At 53.6% G+C, this 13,976-nt stretch overlaps 5 protein-coding genes across 5 annotated transcripts; 3 read left to right on the top strand and 2 right to left on the bottom strand.

The window, feature by feature from the left end:
• Positions 1 to 3,370: 3,370 nt before the first annotated feature.
• On the bottom strand, positions 3,371 to 4,554 carry LRP88_02704 (deoxycytidine monophosphate deaminase; the record flags this gene model as incomplete). Its single annotated transcript, XM_083239344.1, has 2 exons — positions 3,371 to 4,479; positions 4,533 to 4,554. 2 exons carry the CDS (start codon positions 4,552 to 4,554, stop codon positions 3,371 to 3,373), a joined length of 1,131 nt encoding a protein of 376 aa, XP_083104474.1.
• A 1,019-nt stretch (positions 4,555 to 5,573) lies between these two features.
• On the top strand, positions 5,574 to 7,811 carry LRP88_02703 (uncharacterized protein; the record flags this gene model as incomplete). Its single annotated transcript, XM_083239343.1, has 4 exons — positions 5,574 to 5,776; positions 5,838 to 5,946; positions 5,998 to 7,293; positions 7,341 to 7,811. The coding sequence occupies 4 exons, from the start codon at positions 5,574 to 5,576 to the stop codon at positions 7,809 to 7,811; spliced, it is 2,079 nt and encodes a 692-aa protein (XP_083104473.1).
• A 1,627-nt stretch (positions 7,812 to 9,438) lies between these two features.
• On the top strand, positions 9,439 to 10,311 carry LRP88_02702 (uncharacterized protein; the record flags this gene model as incomplete). The annotated part of the gene is made up of 2 exons (XM_083239342.1): positions 9,439 to 9,802; positions 9,854 to 10,311. The coding sequence occupies 2 exons, from the start codon at positions 9,439 to 9,441 to the stop codon at positions 10,309 to 10,311; spliced, it is 822 nt and encodes a 273-aa protein (XP_083104472.1).
• Positions 10,312 to 10,802: 491 nt separating this feature from the next.
• On the bottom strand, positions 10,803 to 11,120 carry LRP88_02701 (uncharacterized protein; the record flags this gene model as incomplete). The annotated part of the gene is made up of 2 exons (XM_083239341.1): positions 10,803 to 10,875; positions 10,933 to 11,120. The coding sequence occupies 2 exons, from the start codon at positions 11,118 to 11,120 to the stop codon at positions 10,803 to 10,805; spliced, it is 261 nt and encodes an 86-aa protein (XP_083104471.1).
• Positions 11,121 to 12,418: 1,298 nt separating this feature from the next.
• Positions 12,419 to 13,225, top strand: LRP88_02700 (mannose-ethanolamine phosphotransferase GPI11; the record flags this gene model as incomplete). The annotated part of the gene is made up of 2 exons (XM_083239340.1): positions 12,419 to 12,751; positions 12,809 to 13,225. 2 exons carry the CDS (start codon positions 12,419 to 12,421, stop codon positions 13,223 to 13,225), a joined length of 750 nt encoding a protein of 249 aa, XP_083104470.1.
• Positions 13,226 to 13,976: the final 751 nt, after the last annotated feature.

Raw genomic sequence — 13,976 nt, 5'->3', positions numbered from 1 at the left:
GCCGTAGCCCGCCGTGGTCCGTCCACCTCCAAGGCTTTAGCTCTGATCCATCCGAGCCATCATCGGGACCATCACATTCCCCTCCGTCTAAGACGAGGTTTTTGGCTTCCCGCGCTGTGTCTTTGTCGTACATAGTCTACGTACGTAGTAGTTCTGGCAACGACGGGCCGGCTCAAAGAGGACGACTATCCTGGATCTTCAGGGAGAGCACGTTTTCTTTGACGGGAGTGAGCCGCGGATACGCCAAGCTCCCGCAGGTGAGTTTTGATAGTTCCTGAAGCCGAAACTCACAAGTCTGCAACATAGGAGAGAGTGACGGGGCATCCATATCTCAGGGAGACGACTCTCCACTCTGCGCTGCGGCCTATTGTCCAGGCTATCGCTCGCTTCGTGTTGCCCTTTCTCAGGGCAGATTCGGGGCTCCTATTCTCCCATAACCCACTCGGCCCCGTCGATACAACTGACAACAACAAATTGACTGACACTCTCTGATGAGACAGACTGACATGTCCCAACGCCAGCGCGCCAGTGCTTGAAAGCCCCTGTCGTCGATACTCCACTGGGCGCATCTCAGCGCCAGTGCCCAGGGGTCCTCCCGTCCTGAGGTGGCCCTGATTGTCGTCTCTCACAGGTCCCAAACCCAAAGACCAGCCCCCCAAGCCAGCCAAGCCAGCCCTCCGACCTCTCTCAGGTCTAGGGGCTCTTGCCAGGGGGTTCCCAGAAGTCTGGCAGTCGACGGGGGTTTCCACGTCGCCTCGCGCCCGTTGTAGATCATCCATGGCATGGCATGGAATTGGGACAAGATGGGATGGGATCGTGGTGAGATGGCACGAGGTGCTCTCGAGGTATCCCATCTATAGACCGAAGCTGCGCGCTCAGCGCTTCTGCTGGTCGCTCGCGTGGTCGCAGACTTCCAGACGCTCAACGGATGGACAAGATGGTACTGCTTAGGCGCTGTAAGGCCGCAGAAGGTCGCAAGCAAGATACGATGGGGCCGTGTTGCAGCATCTTGATGCCCACCGGTTCGCTGGCTCCCGTCCTTCAGACCATTCAGCGTCATGATCGCCGCCGTCAGTCTTTGGTGAGCATGCCTCATCCCGGGACCCGTCAAGCCTTGCCTCGTACTTAGAGCCCGAATACGTCGAGCTTAACGTACGGGTAGGTACACCAGAATCGATGTCAACGAGCTACTGGGTAGGTAGCATGTAATAAGCCTTGGCCGGCGACGTCTTCGTGCCAGTTGCTGGAGCTTGTCTTGTCTTGCATGTTCTGGCAGCATCACGACCTATCTTGTGGTTGAGCAGCCGCCCCGTGGCCCTCGTCTTCTGGCCGGCCGGTCCACTGGCCGCCACCACCCAGCCAGCTCATCGGGCACGCACCAGCACACAGCACATCCATCCATCCCATGTGCATCGACCCCCATGGCATCAGCCATGCCATGCCATGCCCTTCCATCCCGATGCACCGGGCCTCCATGACGCGCAGCAAATCTCCTCGATCAAAACAAACAAACCCATCCCTCATGCCCCGTTCCCCATCCCCCATCATCCCCTATTACACTGCACACTCCCCACTGTGAGCTGGACTAGCTGACGGTGGTAATTTGATCTTTAATTATGCTCTTTATGCCGGCCAGCCCATGTCATTTCGCTTCTTGTGGGAGACTCCGGGGTTGGCCCCGCCGGATCCGAGAAGGAGACGTTGTGAGTCGTCGGACAAGCCATCCTTTGTCCCCTGCCTGCAAGCCCCAAGAGAGGGACCACCCGATGGCTCATATCAAAGTTATCGCAGCCCAGGCTTCGAGATTTGGAAGCTCTCCGATCCCGCCAGGCCACCAATGAGGGCTCCCTCTCGGCATATGTCTGCCTCTGTTGCTTTTCCTGGAGCTGCTCCGTGCTTCTTCAACGACGTCGATGGCCATACGTACCATGCGATGCCATGCCGTGCCGACTTACACGGACCGAGCCAGACGCACGACATGACCACCATGGTCGCCTTTGAATCCGCTTGCAACCTTTTTCTCCGGACGAACGCACAGCACAACCTAGCCTCGCCCCGCGCTCGCATAACTTACACTAGACAAGCTATGAACAGGGGCTGGATTGGCTGTGCACAAAGGGGCCTCGCGAACTTGTTGACCGCCTGACTGGTTGCATATTTTATGGGACGTCCGCTGCAGCTAGTAGGCCGTTGAAGCACACCGCACAACTCTTGCGGCTCTGTGAAATGAACCCCTACTGCATTCATATTGCAAGGGGCCGTCTAGGCGGCCTCGAGCAGAAGCGGTCTGCATCACCGAGACCAGTTTTTACTTCTCCTGAACCCCTATTCATGTCAAGTTTCTGGAACAACAAGCGTTGTCCTGGAGTTACACGATGCAAGCTGCGGACGGTGCTCGGATGCCGATATTATAGACGCATCTCGGGCTGGATACGGAACCACAACTACCGTCGACGGATGCCTCCACAGTGTACAAATTGGCTCTCCTGTGCTGTGCCGTCCGGTTTAATTAAGCGCCATCATGCGGCCACCAAGTTTGGCCTGCATAAGATTATCCAAATCTGGTGTGCCATCAGGTGCGCCGTCCTCCGAAAGGGCAAAAGAAAAAGGCCATGACGCAAAATGGTTTGATGCTCATCCGACCCTAGATGCGACCAAGTGGACTCTTGAGGGCTTGATTACCCTACACTATCCAGAGACAAGCTGAGCTGAGCTGTCATGGGCAGCAAGAAACCTGCTGGCCTCAATACCTGGCCACGCTGGCAATGCAAACGCACTTGGACGGATCGTGCCTATGCACGCGGCCGCCATGGGAAAGGGAGCATAAGCGCTTGAAAGGGGCTTGCTGTCATGGCCATTGATGGTGCTTGATTGGACAATGTATGCCAGGGTTGACCTCATATTCGCAAGGGAGACAGAGGAGGGGTAAAACCTGGACATCAACTCCAACAAAGTCCCTCGTCTCCTTCATAGGCGAGTCTCATCTACACTTCCTCGTCAGGGAGAATCGAGATGAGCAAATATTTGAGGGGTCAATTCCAGCAGGAGATCGGCGGTGAGCCTCTTCGCTCATAGCAGTGGCATTGAAATATTCGTCTGTTGATCTTATAAAATGCCATCATCCAACCTGTCTCTCGCTACGCAAAAGCCACATGCTCGGCAAACCGGATTACTTCCTCCAAGGTTCCCCGCACAGAGACGCAACAGGGGAGAGGTGAGGTGATGTGATGTGGTCAAGATACCAGCGATCTAATAGAGCTCCATCTTCTCGAGATGGATGAGACCGTTTGGTGGCTAGATCTGGATCAGCCTCGGAAAATCGCCAGTAGGACGGTATCAATCTCGTCTAGAGATCTGGCGTAGTAGGGGTTCAGATACTCACTGGTATGAACTGTCTCAGCTTTACGCCCGCCTCCCTAAACACACGGGCAGTCTCGTTGTCCATGCTATACCCATGGGCGTAGACGACCTCGCTGATGCCCACCTGGCATATCTTGATGCTGCACGTAAGGCAGGGACACGTGTCGCAGTACAAGACAGACCCCTCCCGGATCCTCTCCCGTCCCGCTTCGAGGAGGGCGTTCTCTTCGGCGTGGATGCACAAGCAGGTCGATAGTCCCACGCCCGAGCTGCTGCCCTCATTGCACCGGGGACAGCCTCCCTCAGCGCAGTTGAGCAGTCCCCTTGGAGTCCCATTATAGCCCGTGCTGATGACCCTGCGCTCCTTGCCCACAAGCACGCACCCGACCCTGCGCTTCATGCAGTTGGAGCGCTGAGCTGCCAGGGATGCCAACTCCATAAAGTAGGTATCCCAGCATGGTCGCAGGCGATCAGGGTTTGGGATATCCAGCTTGCCTAGGGTGGCATATAGGTGCGCGAGGGATGAAGATGTGTTGAGCAACCTCACGACGGCCCGGGAGATGAGCGGCGATAGTCCTGTCTTGGGATCGTACAAGTGGGCATCACTCTTCGCCACGAAGTCTTCCAGACTCATGTCCGGTCCCTCCGCGTTCCTCTGCTTGGCCCGCTGCTGGAAGCGGCGCCAGCGGACCGTCAACGGGGCGTCGACGGAGAGGAGCAGGAAGAAGGGCCGGCGCACAAAGACGTCGAGAACCGTCTCGGTAGGGATGTCGGTGGTGACGAAGCGGCTCCGCCAGCGCCTGGTGACAAAGTCGAGAAGCTCCTCAGGCGTGGAGAAGGTGTGCTGAGGACCAGCCCTGAGGGTCAGCGTGGTTTCAGAGGAAGAGCTGGTGCCATTCTTGGTGGTGAGCGCGGTCGAGGTCAGAGCGCCTTTGAATGCCTCGGGAACTGATGACTGGGACGGCGACTCCGGCCTGTGGTCCTCGGAGGGGGCCGAGTTGCCGTCCGGGAATGAATTGGAAGATTCAGTCGACGGTGATGATGGCTGCAGGTAGAGGTGTTTGAAGCCATGATGCTCGACCAGATACTGAGCCACCGTCTTTTTGCCGGAGCAGATACCTGAGATGAGGTGAGTTTTGAGACGGCCATACTATGGGTTAGAGTTTACGTACTACCGCAGACTCCAATGAGCATCCTGTGAGGTGCTCAGCGTATGAGATAGAGATGAAAGAAACTTGGGATGAGCCTTGGTCGAGATATCTCGACTAGATTGAATTTTACCAAGTTGGTCTACCCGACGCGACTGGCGTCTCTAGGCGCGTAGCTGTCATGGCACGTGTGGGGTGCGCCGTTTGCGGTCACTTCTAGAAGGCCGGCAGAACAAAGGGTCTGTCAGGAAGCGGCCAAAGGGTTTGCTTGAATGTCTCTCCATGCACTGGCCGCGACCTTGACGATCTCTATTTTGAGAAACCCATAGTGAGATCTGGATATTACTCTATCGACGGGGTTCATAGCGCACATTCCGGGAGGTGTGTGGGTTCATCTCGTTGCTCTAGGTGCAGCGGCTTCTCCCTTAAAGATGGCGTCGAGGGAGAAAGGGTCACATTCTTCTCATGGGTCTGTGGAAATAGGTATAACGGGAGGGTAAGGGGTTGATTGAATTACTTTTATTGAAGGGAAAGTCATTCCTCTTGTTTCCCTGAGCGACCATAGATTGCGAATATTTGTTTACGGGTTTCTGTGTTTGGGATGTTGAATGCGATGCCGGTTCTGAGGGTTGAGAGCCAATCCGTTGCTGCATTTTAGACTGACCTGTGACGGTTGCTACCCTACACCTGGGCGTTAAACAGGGCTGACTTTTTGGCTTCTTGGCTGCCTGATGGGTGGGCGATAAGGCCGGGTTGAGCGGCCGATAAGCTGTACCCCGCCGCGGGGCCGCCTGGCCCTGGCTTATGCTTGATGGAAGCTACTCGTCATTGTCTTGTGACGACAGAACCTGAGTTGAGTGACCAACTGAGTTCACATCCGCATCAAGTGACAGCCTCGCCGTGTCAGCCGTCCACACTTGCGTGCCTAAATTAGCTCCTACATTATATACTCATCCTCTTCCTTTCATTGTCAACCGCTGCCTGTACAACATCCTTGGAACCCTTGAACCTCCATACGTCCACCAACGCTCAGCAGCAGGCGACAAGCCCGTCAAAACCGTCAACATGGCTGCGAAGCCCCTGCAATTTGCGACTTTTACGTCCGAGATAGAGCTGCCGTTCTACTCGGCGCTCTTCGGCTCAAAGCTCGACCATGACAAGCTCGACGACTCGGCGCGTAGCGTACTGGGCCTCTACGAGCCGCGACTGGAAGACCCCGAGTCCAGCTGTCGCATGCAGATCCTAGGAAATGCTCTTACGAGCAGCAGGTAGGGTCCTTATTTGATTTTGCGCATTCCTCTCTGACCATCGCAGAACTAATGCGCCCAGTCCGCCTCTTGGGACAATGAGGGCCGAGGGTATTATTAGGAACGTCAACACGCTCGAGGATTTCAAGAACATGGACAAGTCTGCCATGATTAAGACTGCTGGTCGACAGGTACTTGGATACAATCGGGTGTGCGCCTACGGGCCTTGCTGACAACTCTAGGTCTGGGACGCGATCAAAGATGGTAGCATCTACTCTGTTCCGTCACTCCTCTCGTCATTTGTCATCCTCTCCTACGCCGACCTCAAAAAGTACAAGTTCACATACTGGTTCGCCTTCCCGGCGCTTCACTCCGATCCTTCCTGGAAACGATCCGGTCCGGCCGAGCACCTCAACACCGAGGAGAGCACAGCTCTCGTGGATAGAGTTGGGACGTGGAGGTACAGCGTAGATGCTCGCGAGCATGGTTTTTTCTTGGCTAAGAAGGTACACGGAGCGCACCAGCAGAATGAGGATGCCGACGCCTCTCACAATCTTCCTTACAAGTGGGAAGTTGGTTCCCTTCGAGATTTCGAGGACGGTTTCTTCAACCAGGTTCCCGAGGAGGACCAATATGTCGCGTTTGTCGACCCTTCAACATACCCCGAGGGACCTGGATGGCCTCTGCGGAATTACCTAATTCTCATTCGACAGAGATTTCGCTTGACAAAGGTCAAGATCCTCTGCTACCGAGACACATGGGCTAGGAGACATGAGGCGCGAAGTGTGATCCTTCCGATTGAGATGGACCCTGTTGAGAACCTGGAGATTACCGAAATGCCCAAAGTCACTGGCTGGGAGAGGTCACGAAACGGGAAGCTCCAGGCTCAGCAGGTCAGCTTGAGCGAATACATGGATCCCGCCCGGTTGGCCGATAGCTCGGTTGATCTGAACCTGAAGCTCATGAAATGGAGGATTGCGCCAAATCTGGACCTGGAAAAGATCAAGAATACAAAGTGTCTCCTCCTCGGCGCTGGCACTCTAGGGAGCTACGTTTCGAGAAATCTCATGGGCTGGGGCGTTCGGAAGATCACCTTTGTGGATTACGGAAGAGTCTCGTTTTCGAATCCTGTGCGACAGCCGCTCTTCGAGTTTACTGATTGCCTTGAGGGTGGAAAGCCAAAGGCACCCCGGGCAGCCGAGGTGCTTAAACAGATCTATCCTGGTGTCGACAGTGAGGGACATGCTTTGTCAGTTCCTATGCTTGGACACCCATTTACAGACGAGGCCAAGACGCGAGGAGACTATGAGAAACTGGCAAAGCTCATCGACGAGCATGATGCTATCTTCCTCCTCATGGATTCGAGAGAGTCTCGATGGCTGCCAACTGTCATGGGAAAGGCTGCGGGCAAGATTGTCATGAACGCAGCTCTGGGCTTTGACTCGTATGTCGTGATGCGACATGGAAGCGAGACCAACGTTGAAGGTCAGGCACCACTTGGTTGCTATTTCTGCAACGACGTTGTTGCTCCAGCAGATGTAAGTCTTCTGATTCATTGATATTTCCATATCTAACTCTTCTCTAGTCACAGAAGGATCAGACCCTTGATCAGCAGTGTACCGTCACTAGGCCAGGCGTTGCAGCTATTGCCTCTGCTCTTCTCGTCGAGTTGTTGACGAGCTTGCTTCAGCATCCTCTGGGTAAAGATGCACCAGCTCCGCAGCCAACACCAGGAGTGGTCCCTGAAAGAGACCCCCCTGACCATGCCTTGGGTTTGGTGCCGCACCAGATCCGAGGATATGTGTCGACGTTCCAGAATATCGTCATCCGGGGTCAGTCATATGACTGTTGCAGCGCATGTAGTCCCAAGATCCTTGATGCTTTCCGCAAGGATGGTTGGGGATTTGTCAAGAAGGCGCTTCAGGAGAAGGACTATGTTGCAGAGCTTTCAGGTCTGGCTGAGGTTCAGCGGAGAGCAGAGGAAATGGCGGCTCAGGTTGATTGGGAGGAAGACGACGACCTCGTAGAAGAAGAAGGAGAGGGAGAGTTGCTTTAGTCGTTTACAGGGGCAGGTGTTAGTTGCATGTATGGACTGCCTTAGACTTGGATTGCCTGGAAGGGCTTATGGGAGTTAGACTGGCGTTACTTGGAATTGCTTGTTATGTCATGTTGTATATCGGTATCATGGAATGCTATGGAAACCAGCTCTTGTGAGGTATGGATGGGTTCCTGGGAATGGTGTTGATGTCGACGTAGCTTGTTAGTGTTGTGATTACTATATGGTAGGAAACAAAGGCAACGTGGGAGCGATTCCTTCGTGGAGTAGGTTGATACTGGAACAGAACATGCTTTAGAGTTCGCTTCTTATCTTGCAAGGAACCTTGTAGCTAGTGGGAAGAGGACTGTCGTGGTTATCGCGTGGTGCTCACCTTTGACAATTGTCAATCTGGAGACTCTCATACTTCTCGCCTCCTTGTGACGCACACCGGGAAAAGGTTGAGGAGTTATAAAAGAAATGGAAAACCGACAACTGCGCGGAAGTTCGTTATCTGATTTATCCAAGGAGACAACTCTTGTGTTCCTGCCGCCTCCCCATGGCCCCCTTTCAAATCAGGGCTCATACCGGTCATTTTAATAGCAGAATTGATGAGTGTATCCTACTAAACTGTCTGAGTTGTACACCTTGTGCGCTTTAACACGAGAGAAGGCATATCGGGCATCCATCCATGGATATCTACTCTCCCAAGTCTACCGCCTGTGGTGCTCAAGTCGAGTGAAAGACGAGACGATAGGAAAGGCCTCATTACTTTCATTCCTTGATGAAAGCCAATGATGGTAAATCTCGTAGCCGGATCTACATGCCCCTGAAGTGAGCTCCTTTCCGAAGCCAATGATACTTGGAGAAGAGCACACACGCCAAATATCCTGATAAAGTATAGGGGCATCTTAGCATAGGTACCCAGTACATCACATACTAGCCTACTAAGTACAAGATCAATGTACCTTTGACTAATTTTCGATGAAAAAGTACTTCCTCTTTTGTACTTTCACTGCAAGTTAAACCCGCACTGAAGGGTTGCACAGGGTCACGGGCACGGCCAGGAGCGTTTGGTAGTCTTGACAGCATCTGTCACTCGTCTCTTCAAATAGGTCTCGGGTTCTAAAATTAAGTTTGCCACCCCCTGTGTATCAGACCCTTGGCGATCCAAACCCTGAACTCAAAGATCCCACACAACCCTGCAATTAACGGCTCCTCCGCTAACACCAGCTGGAAATTAACCACCTCTCAAATAGGAGCAGAGATACGGCCTCCGAGTCTATTCTGTGGGACTAGGTTTTTATTGGAAAAATTTCTGGTTGCAGCTCGGAGATGCGCCCAGAATCAGAAACTCTGCTAGCCTTGGTGGGGAGGGTCAACACCATGGGATGGGACGAAAATGCCAGTGCTTCCTCGTATGAAGCGATGGTGCCGGATATCTGGCGCTATACTGACCCCGGCTGTTTTAATGGCCTGTCTCTGTGACATGTTGGGTCGGGGCTTTGAGATTGTCTATAACATGACTTCATGCCCCCGCCAGTCCCTGGGGTTTCGGCTCTGGGGCCGAGTCTTTTTCAAGATTGTGAAGTGAACGCGACGATTCATCGCAAACTCCAGATTTCAGTCGCGTGTTTACGTACTCGTCATGGCCAACACCCGCAACGGTCTGTTCCTCGCTCTCGCCACGACGGGTCTTCTCTCGTCGGCGAGCGCTTTTGACCCCGCCAAAGATCGATGGCTTTGCAAGCAAGACGATGCTATTTGTGTCACCTCGTTCGTGTGGTGCTCTACCAACAAGGAGGACTCGGCGAAGGGCTGCTCATACCCCAACAACACCTGGCCGTACTATAACCGCGACGAGGGTGATAACCCGGCTATGGTCCTCTGGGATAAGGAGTACACTATTAGCTGGCATGGAACCGACGACGACTACTCTACTCTCATTGAGTGGCATTTCGTGAGGGACCCTGAGACGCCGAGCAACTCAAGTAGCTTGACTTGGAAGAAGGGTAAGTTTTTCTAGAGTCGCCTTGGACGCGCCAACTGACGCCGGTAAACAGAGCTCAAGAACAAGGAGACGTCCTACACGTTCAAGTTCAAGGATCTCGCTGCCGACTTTCCTAACAAGGACCACGACGACATCGACGCCGAGCAGGTCAAGGCTGCTGCCAGCAACCTCAAGAACCTCTGGGCCGTCTCACAGCCTGACAGACCCTACGAGGGCGAGGGACGCGTCCACGGCAACCCGTGGATGGACAAGTCGTCAAAGTTCATCGTCATGGACGACGACGTGCTGCCGTACCTTGAGACACAGAGCGAGAAGGCCAGAGAAGAGGAGAGGCGCAAGTGGGAGAAAGGAGTCGCTATTGGAGTCGGCGTCGGCGTGCCTATCCTGATGGCGGCTGCTTTCATGGTCGGCAAGATGTTTGGTGGTAAGAGGGAGGAGAAGAGGTCGGGATACAAGTCTGTGGGCGCGTATCACTCTGGTTATAATGAGCCCAACTTGGGTGGTCACTAATGGACACCAAGGTGATGGTTAAGACGAATTTAATATGTACGATACACTTGATAGAAATTCCATTGTTTGATACCCCTCCAAGAAGTTCATGCACGAAGATGGTTCATGTTGATTGCTATGTGACAGATGCAAGTTCTTGCATGAGCATGAGAAGGGGTCCCTTGATGATAGTATATTAATTGAATCAATAGCAGCCGCAATTGACAACACGAGTTTTCACTTCGAAAAAGAGACTCGTAGTTGGTTGACATATGGAATTATATTTCTAGAAATTTATCATGGTCGTAGCTCTGATGCTATGTGCATCTTCCAGCTTCCAATGCACCTCAAACGCCTTTCAATGCTATGTACAAAGTGACTGTGCATTGTCACAAATGGTCCCGGTATCCAACAATGTAGCCAAAGTGTATGGTCTATCGAGGAACGGTCCCGTCGAGTCTCGCTCGCTTTCGAAGTTGATCCAAAGAATCGATCATGTGCCAATTGGCTGTTTAGAGTCGGCCATCGAAGGCAGCCTCGGCGGCGAGGGGCCAGCCAAGGATGACGGCGAAGCCAGGGAAGAAGCTGAAGAAATACCAGTTAGTATATTGTGTCTGTGTAAAGATGCAATTGGCAACTTACAAGAGAGCCTGGCTACCAACTCGCTTGAACATCTTGGCGTAGTCGGGCTTGGCGGGCTGCTGGCTGATGGGCAGGCGCTCAAAGGGGTGAGACTCCATGGATCGGCCAACGGTTCGCATGGCGCTGAGGAGAGAGAACTGGCGGCGCTGAACAGCGCGGGCGGCAGATCGGACAACGATGGGAGACATGTTGATTAAGTGGTGTTGTAAGTTGCTTGTTGTTGAGTTGAGAGATTTAGAGATGAATCGAATTTGAACCCGAGACTCGCAGAAGACGAATTGGATTGAGTGGAGAGGTGATTGGAGAGTTGAGATTGCTCTATTGATGCTGTTGATGGTGGTGAGAGAAGATGGACTTGGAGAAGGCAGATGGCTTCGATTCTTATACAGACGTGGCATGCCGATCTTGTTGGCAGGGATAACAAATTTGTTCCCGACAATCGTTCAAACGGCGAGCTCCCAGCACCCGCTGAGCCGGATACATCCATTGTGGTCAGATTTCATCTTGTCTCGAGGCCATCATGCCACCAGCCATTGTACTGACACCGGGGTGCTTGAGGGTGTAAGACCAGCTGACCAATGGCAGTCGCCAGAGAGCCATCAGTCAGCACCCCCGGCCGGAGATGCATGGCACGATTTCGAGGGCGAGGACGGTCGTTGTGGTGCCATCTCGCTCCGGTCGGCGGGGACCGGCGAGTCTCATGATTGGCCAGACGCCTGGACCTGGCAACCGTCCTGTTTCTCCCGGGAACATCTGGCCATGGCCTCATCGACTCATGGCAGCTGAGTAAGGGGACTTAGTGAGCCTCCGGGGAAGAGCGAGCTATCTGTGTGAGGCTCGGCATTCACCCAGAGAAGAAAAAATGCCATGATCAGATGCTCAACTCAGCTCAGCCAGTCATGATGCGCTCCTCGGTACCCCAAACACCCTCTGCCCTACCTCTTTCAGCCATGTTCTAGCCCGGCCGGTCGGGTTCCTGGCATGTTTTGTCCTTGCTCGTTCCAGGTTGTATGACTGGATGGTTTCTAGATTGACAGCCCAGATTGCATGAGATCCTAGATGGCGATGCGATCACACTGCCGTGACCCTCGCCGATGCCGATGTCAATGGCGTACGGTTCCACGATGCTGCCACTTTCCTGTCATGCTAGCCCGTGCCGTCCCGGACCAGTGGTCTGGTCAGGTCCTCCCCGGAGAATCTCACGATGATGGTGGTGATACATTCGTCGAGCAATGGCACGGATGAGTGCGGGCTTCGGAGCCGACCACTCGGACGAGCCACTGGTGAAACTGGTTACACGATTTTCATCATGTGACTTGAAACGTGATGTCGCGCCAGCCCGCCAAGCCACACCTGGCAACTCCAGAGCCAAGCTACCTTGTTGGTGATTTGCCCAAGGGAATTGGAGATCGCGACGAGCCCGAGCCCGCTCCAGACACTCGTTTACACCACCACAAGCTCAATGCCCCTGATCGACCCGGTCACAATGTCGACGACTCTGATCAAGGGCGCCCCCGCCCAGCCGGCTGCTCCCAAGGCTGTCGTGCCTGCGATTCCGCTTCTCAACACTCCCCTCGCCCTGCCTGTCTCTGTCGTCCACCAGCTGGTGCTTGCTGGCCTGTTTGTCTGGCGCTTCGATGCCCTCGTGGCCGATCCTGTGTCGACACTTCAGATCGGCCTGCCTGTGGTTGCTGTTATCCAGACACTCTATGTGACCCTGTGTCTTCCCGCCGCGGGATCTTCGGGCGCAAAAGGTTCTAAGAAGCTGCGGCCAGGCGAGAAAAAGAAGACGGATACGCGGGAACCAAAGGCATTTGCTGTAAGTGTTGGAAGCATGCTAAACGTGGACACCTCAAAGCTAATACATAGCACTCAGACTGCCGTCATCTCTCTGGTCCTCACCCTCATCCTGACGCCCGTCCTTCACATCCTCTTCGTCCTCTTCGGCGCCCCATTCCTCACCCACGCATCCCACACGTTCCTCTGCGCCGCGCACATCGCCGTCCTCGCCATCTACCCCATTTTCTACGTCCGCGGTTCCGACCCTGTGCCCCTCCAGGCTGTCGTCAGCATCTCAGCCCCCTTCGACCAGACCTTTGGCGGCTTCGTGGGCACCGTGGTCGGCGCGTGGCTCGGAGCCGTGCCGATCCCCCTCGACTGGGATCGCGAGTGGCAGAAGTGGCCCGTCACTATTGTTGCCGGTGCTTATATTGGATACTTCGTGGGCTCCAAGCTTCTTGGAAATGTCTTTTACGGCAAGCGATGGGCCGTTTCTGAGATCAAGGAGGAATAGGTTGAGGCTCAGGTGTAAAATAAGATGTAAAGCATCTTTGTCATAAAAGCTGTATATCTAATCTGTACAGTAGCAGTGGTGTCTCGCTAATATCTGAGCACCCAGTTGCAATAAATTTCTTGTATGTTGCATCCACTTCATACCATTCGTCTGCAACGGCTAGTTGTGTACAAGACCCTTTGGGTTGTACCTACCTAGGTAATAAGGCAGCTTGAGGTCACTTGAAGAAAACACGAATGAACTCGGCGTACTACTTATCCATACGCGCCTATATCAACGGTCCATGGGCTGGCTTTAAAACATTGTTGATGTTGGTTATGCTTCCCTTCTCATGGTAAAATGTCTGGTAGAAGAGCAAAGAGCGCCTTTTTTTAAGTAATGATGGCATCTTTAAACCCCAGTCGTGAACCATCGCAGTATCGATGCCTCCAAGTATGAGCATATCGACTATAGTTGAGGTATCATAAAGTAGATTCGTCAGGAGCAGCGTTAGCACCACACCATGATGGAGCCTTGAATCTGTACTACTCAAGTAGAAGATGCCACAGTCACGTCATTCAAGCATCAATTGCACTCTGGGGATGTTCCCAGATTAAGAAGCAACATATTCATGGCCCTGTCCGATCAGTCATCCGGCCTTGCAGTTCTACAGCATGTAAGCAATGTAGTTGATCTTGTCCTGTAGGGTGAGCCATGTAGCGGCATCGCCATACAATGACGTACCTTGTGCATTTGCACTTATAGCCTAATT

This window comes from Fusarium phalaenopsidis, assembly GCF_050370095.1.
Source record: "Fusarium phalaenopsidis strain FUZ10S chromosome Unknown contig_32286, whole genome shotgun sequence".
Lineage (NCBI taxonomy): Eukaryota > Fungi > Ascomycota > Sordariomycetes > Hypocreales > Nectriaceae > Fusarium > Fusarium phalaenopsidis.
This window is presented reverse-complemented; position numbering and strand designations above follow the sequence as displayed.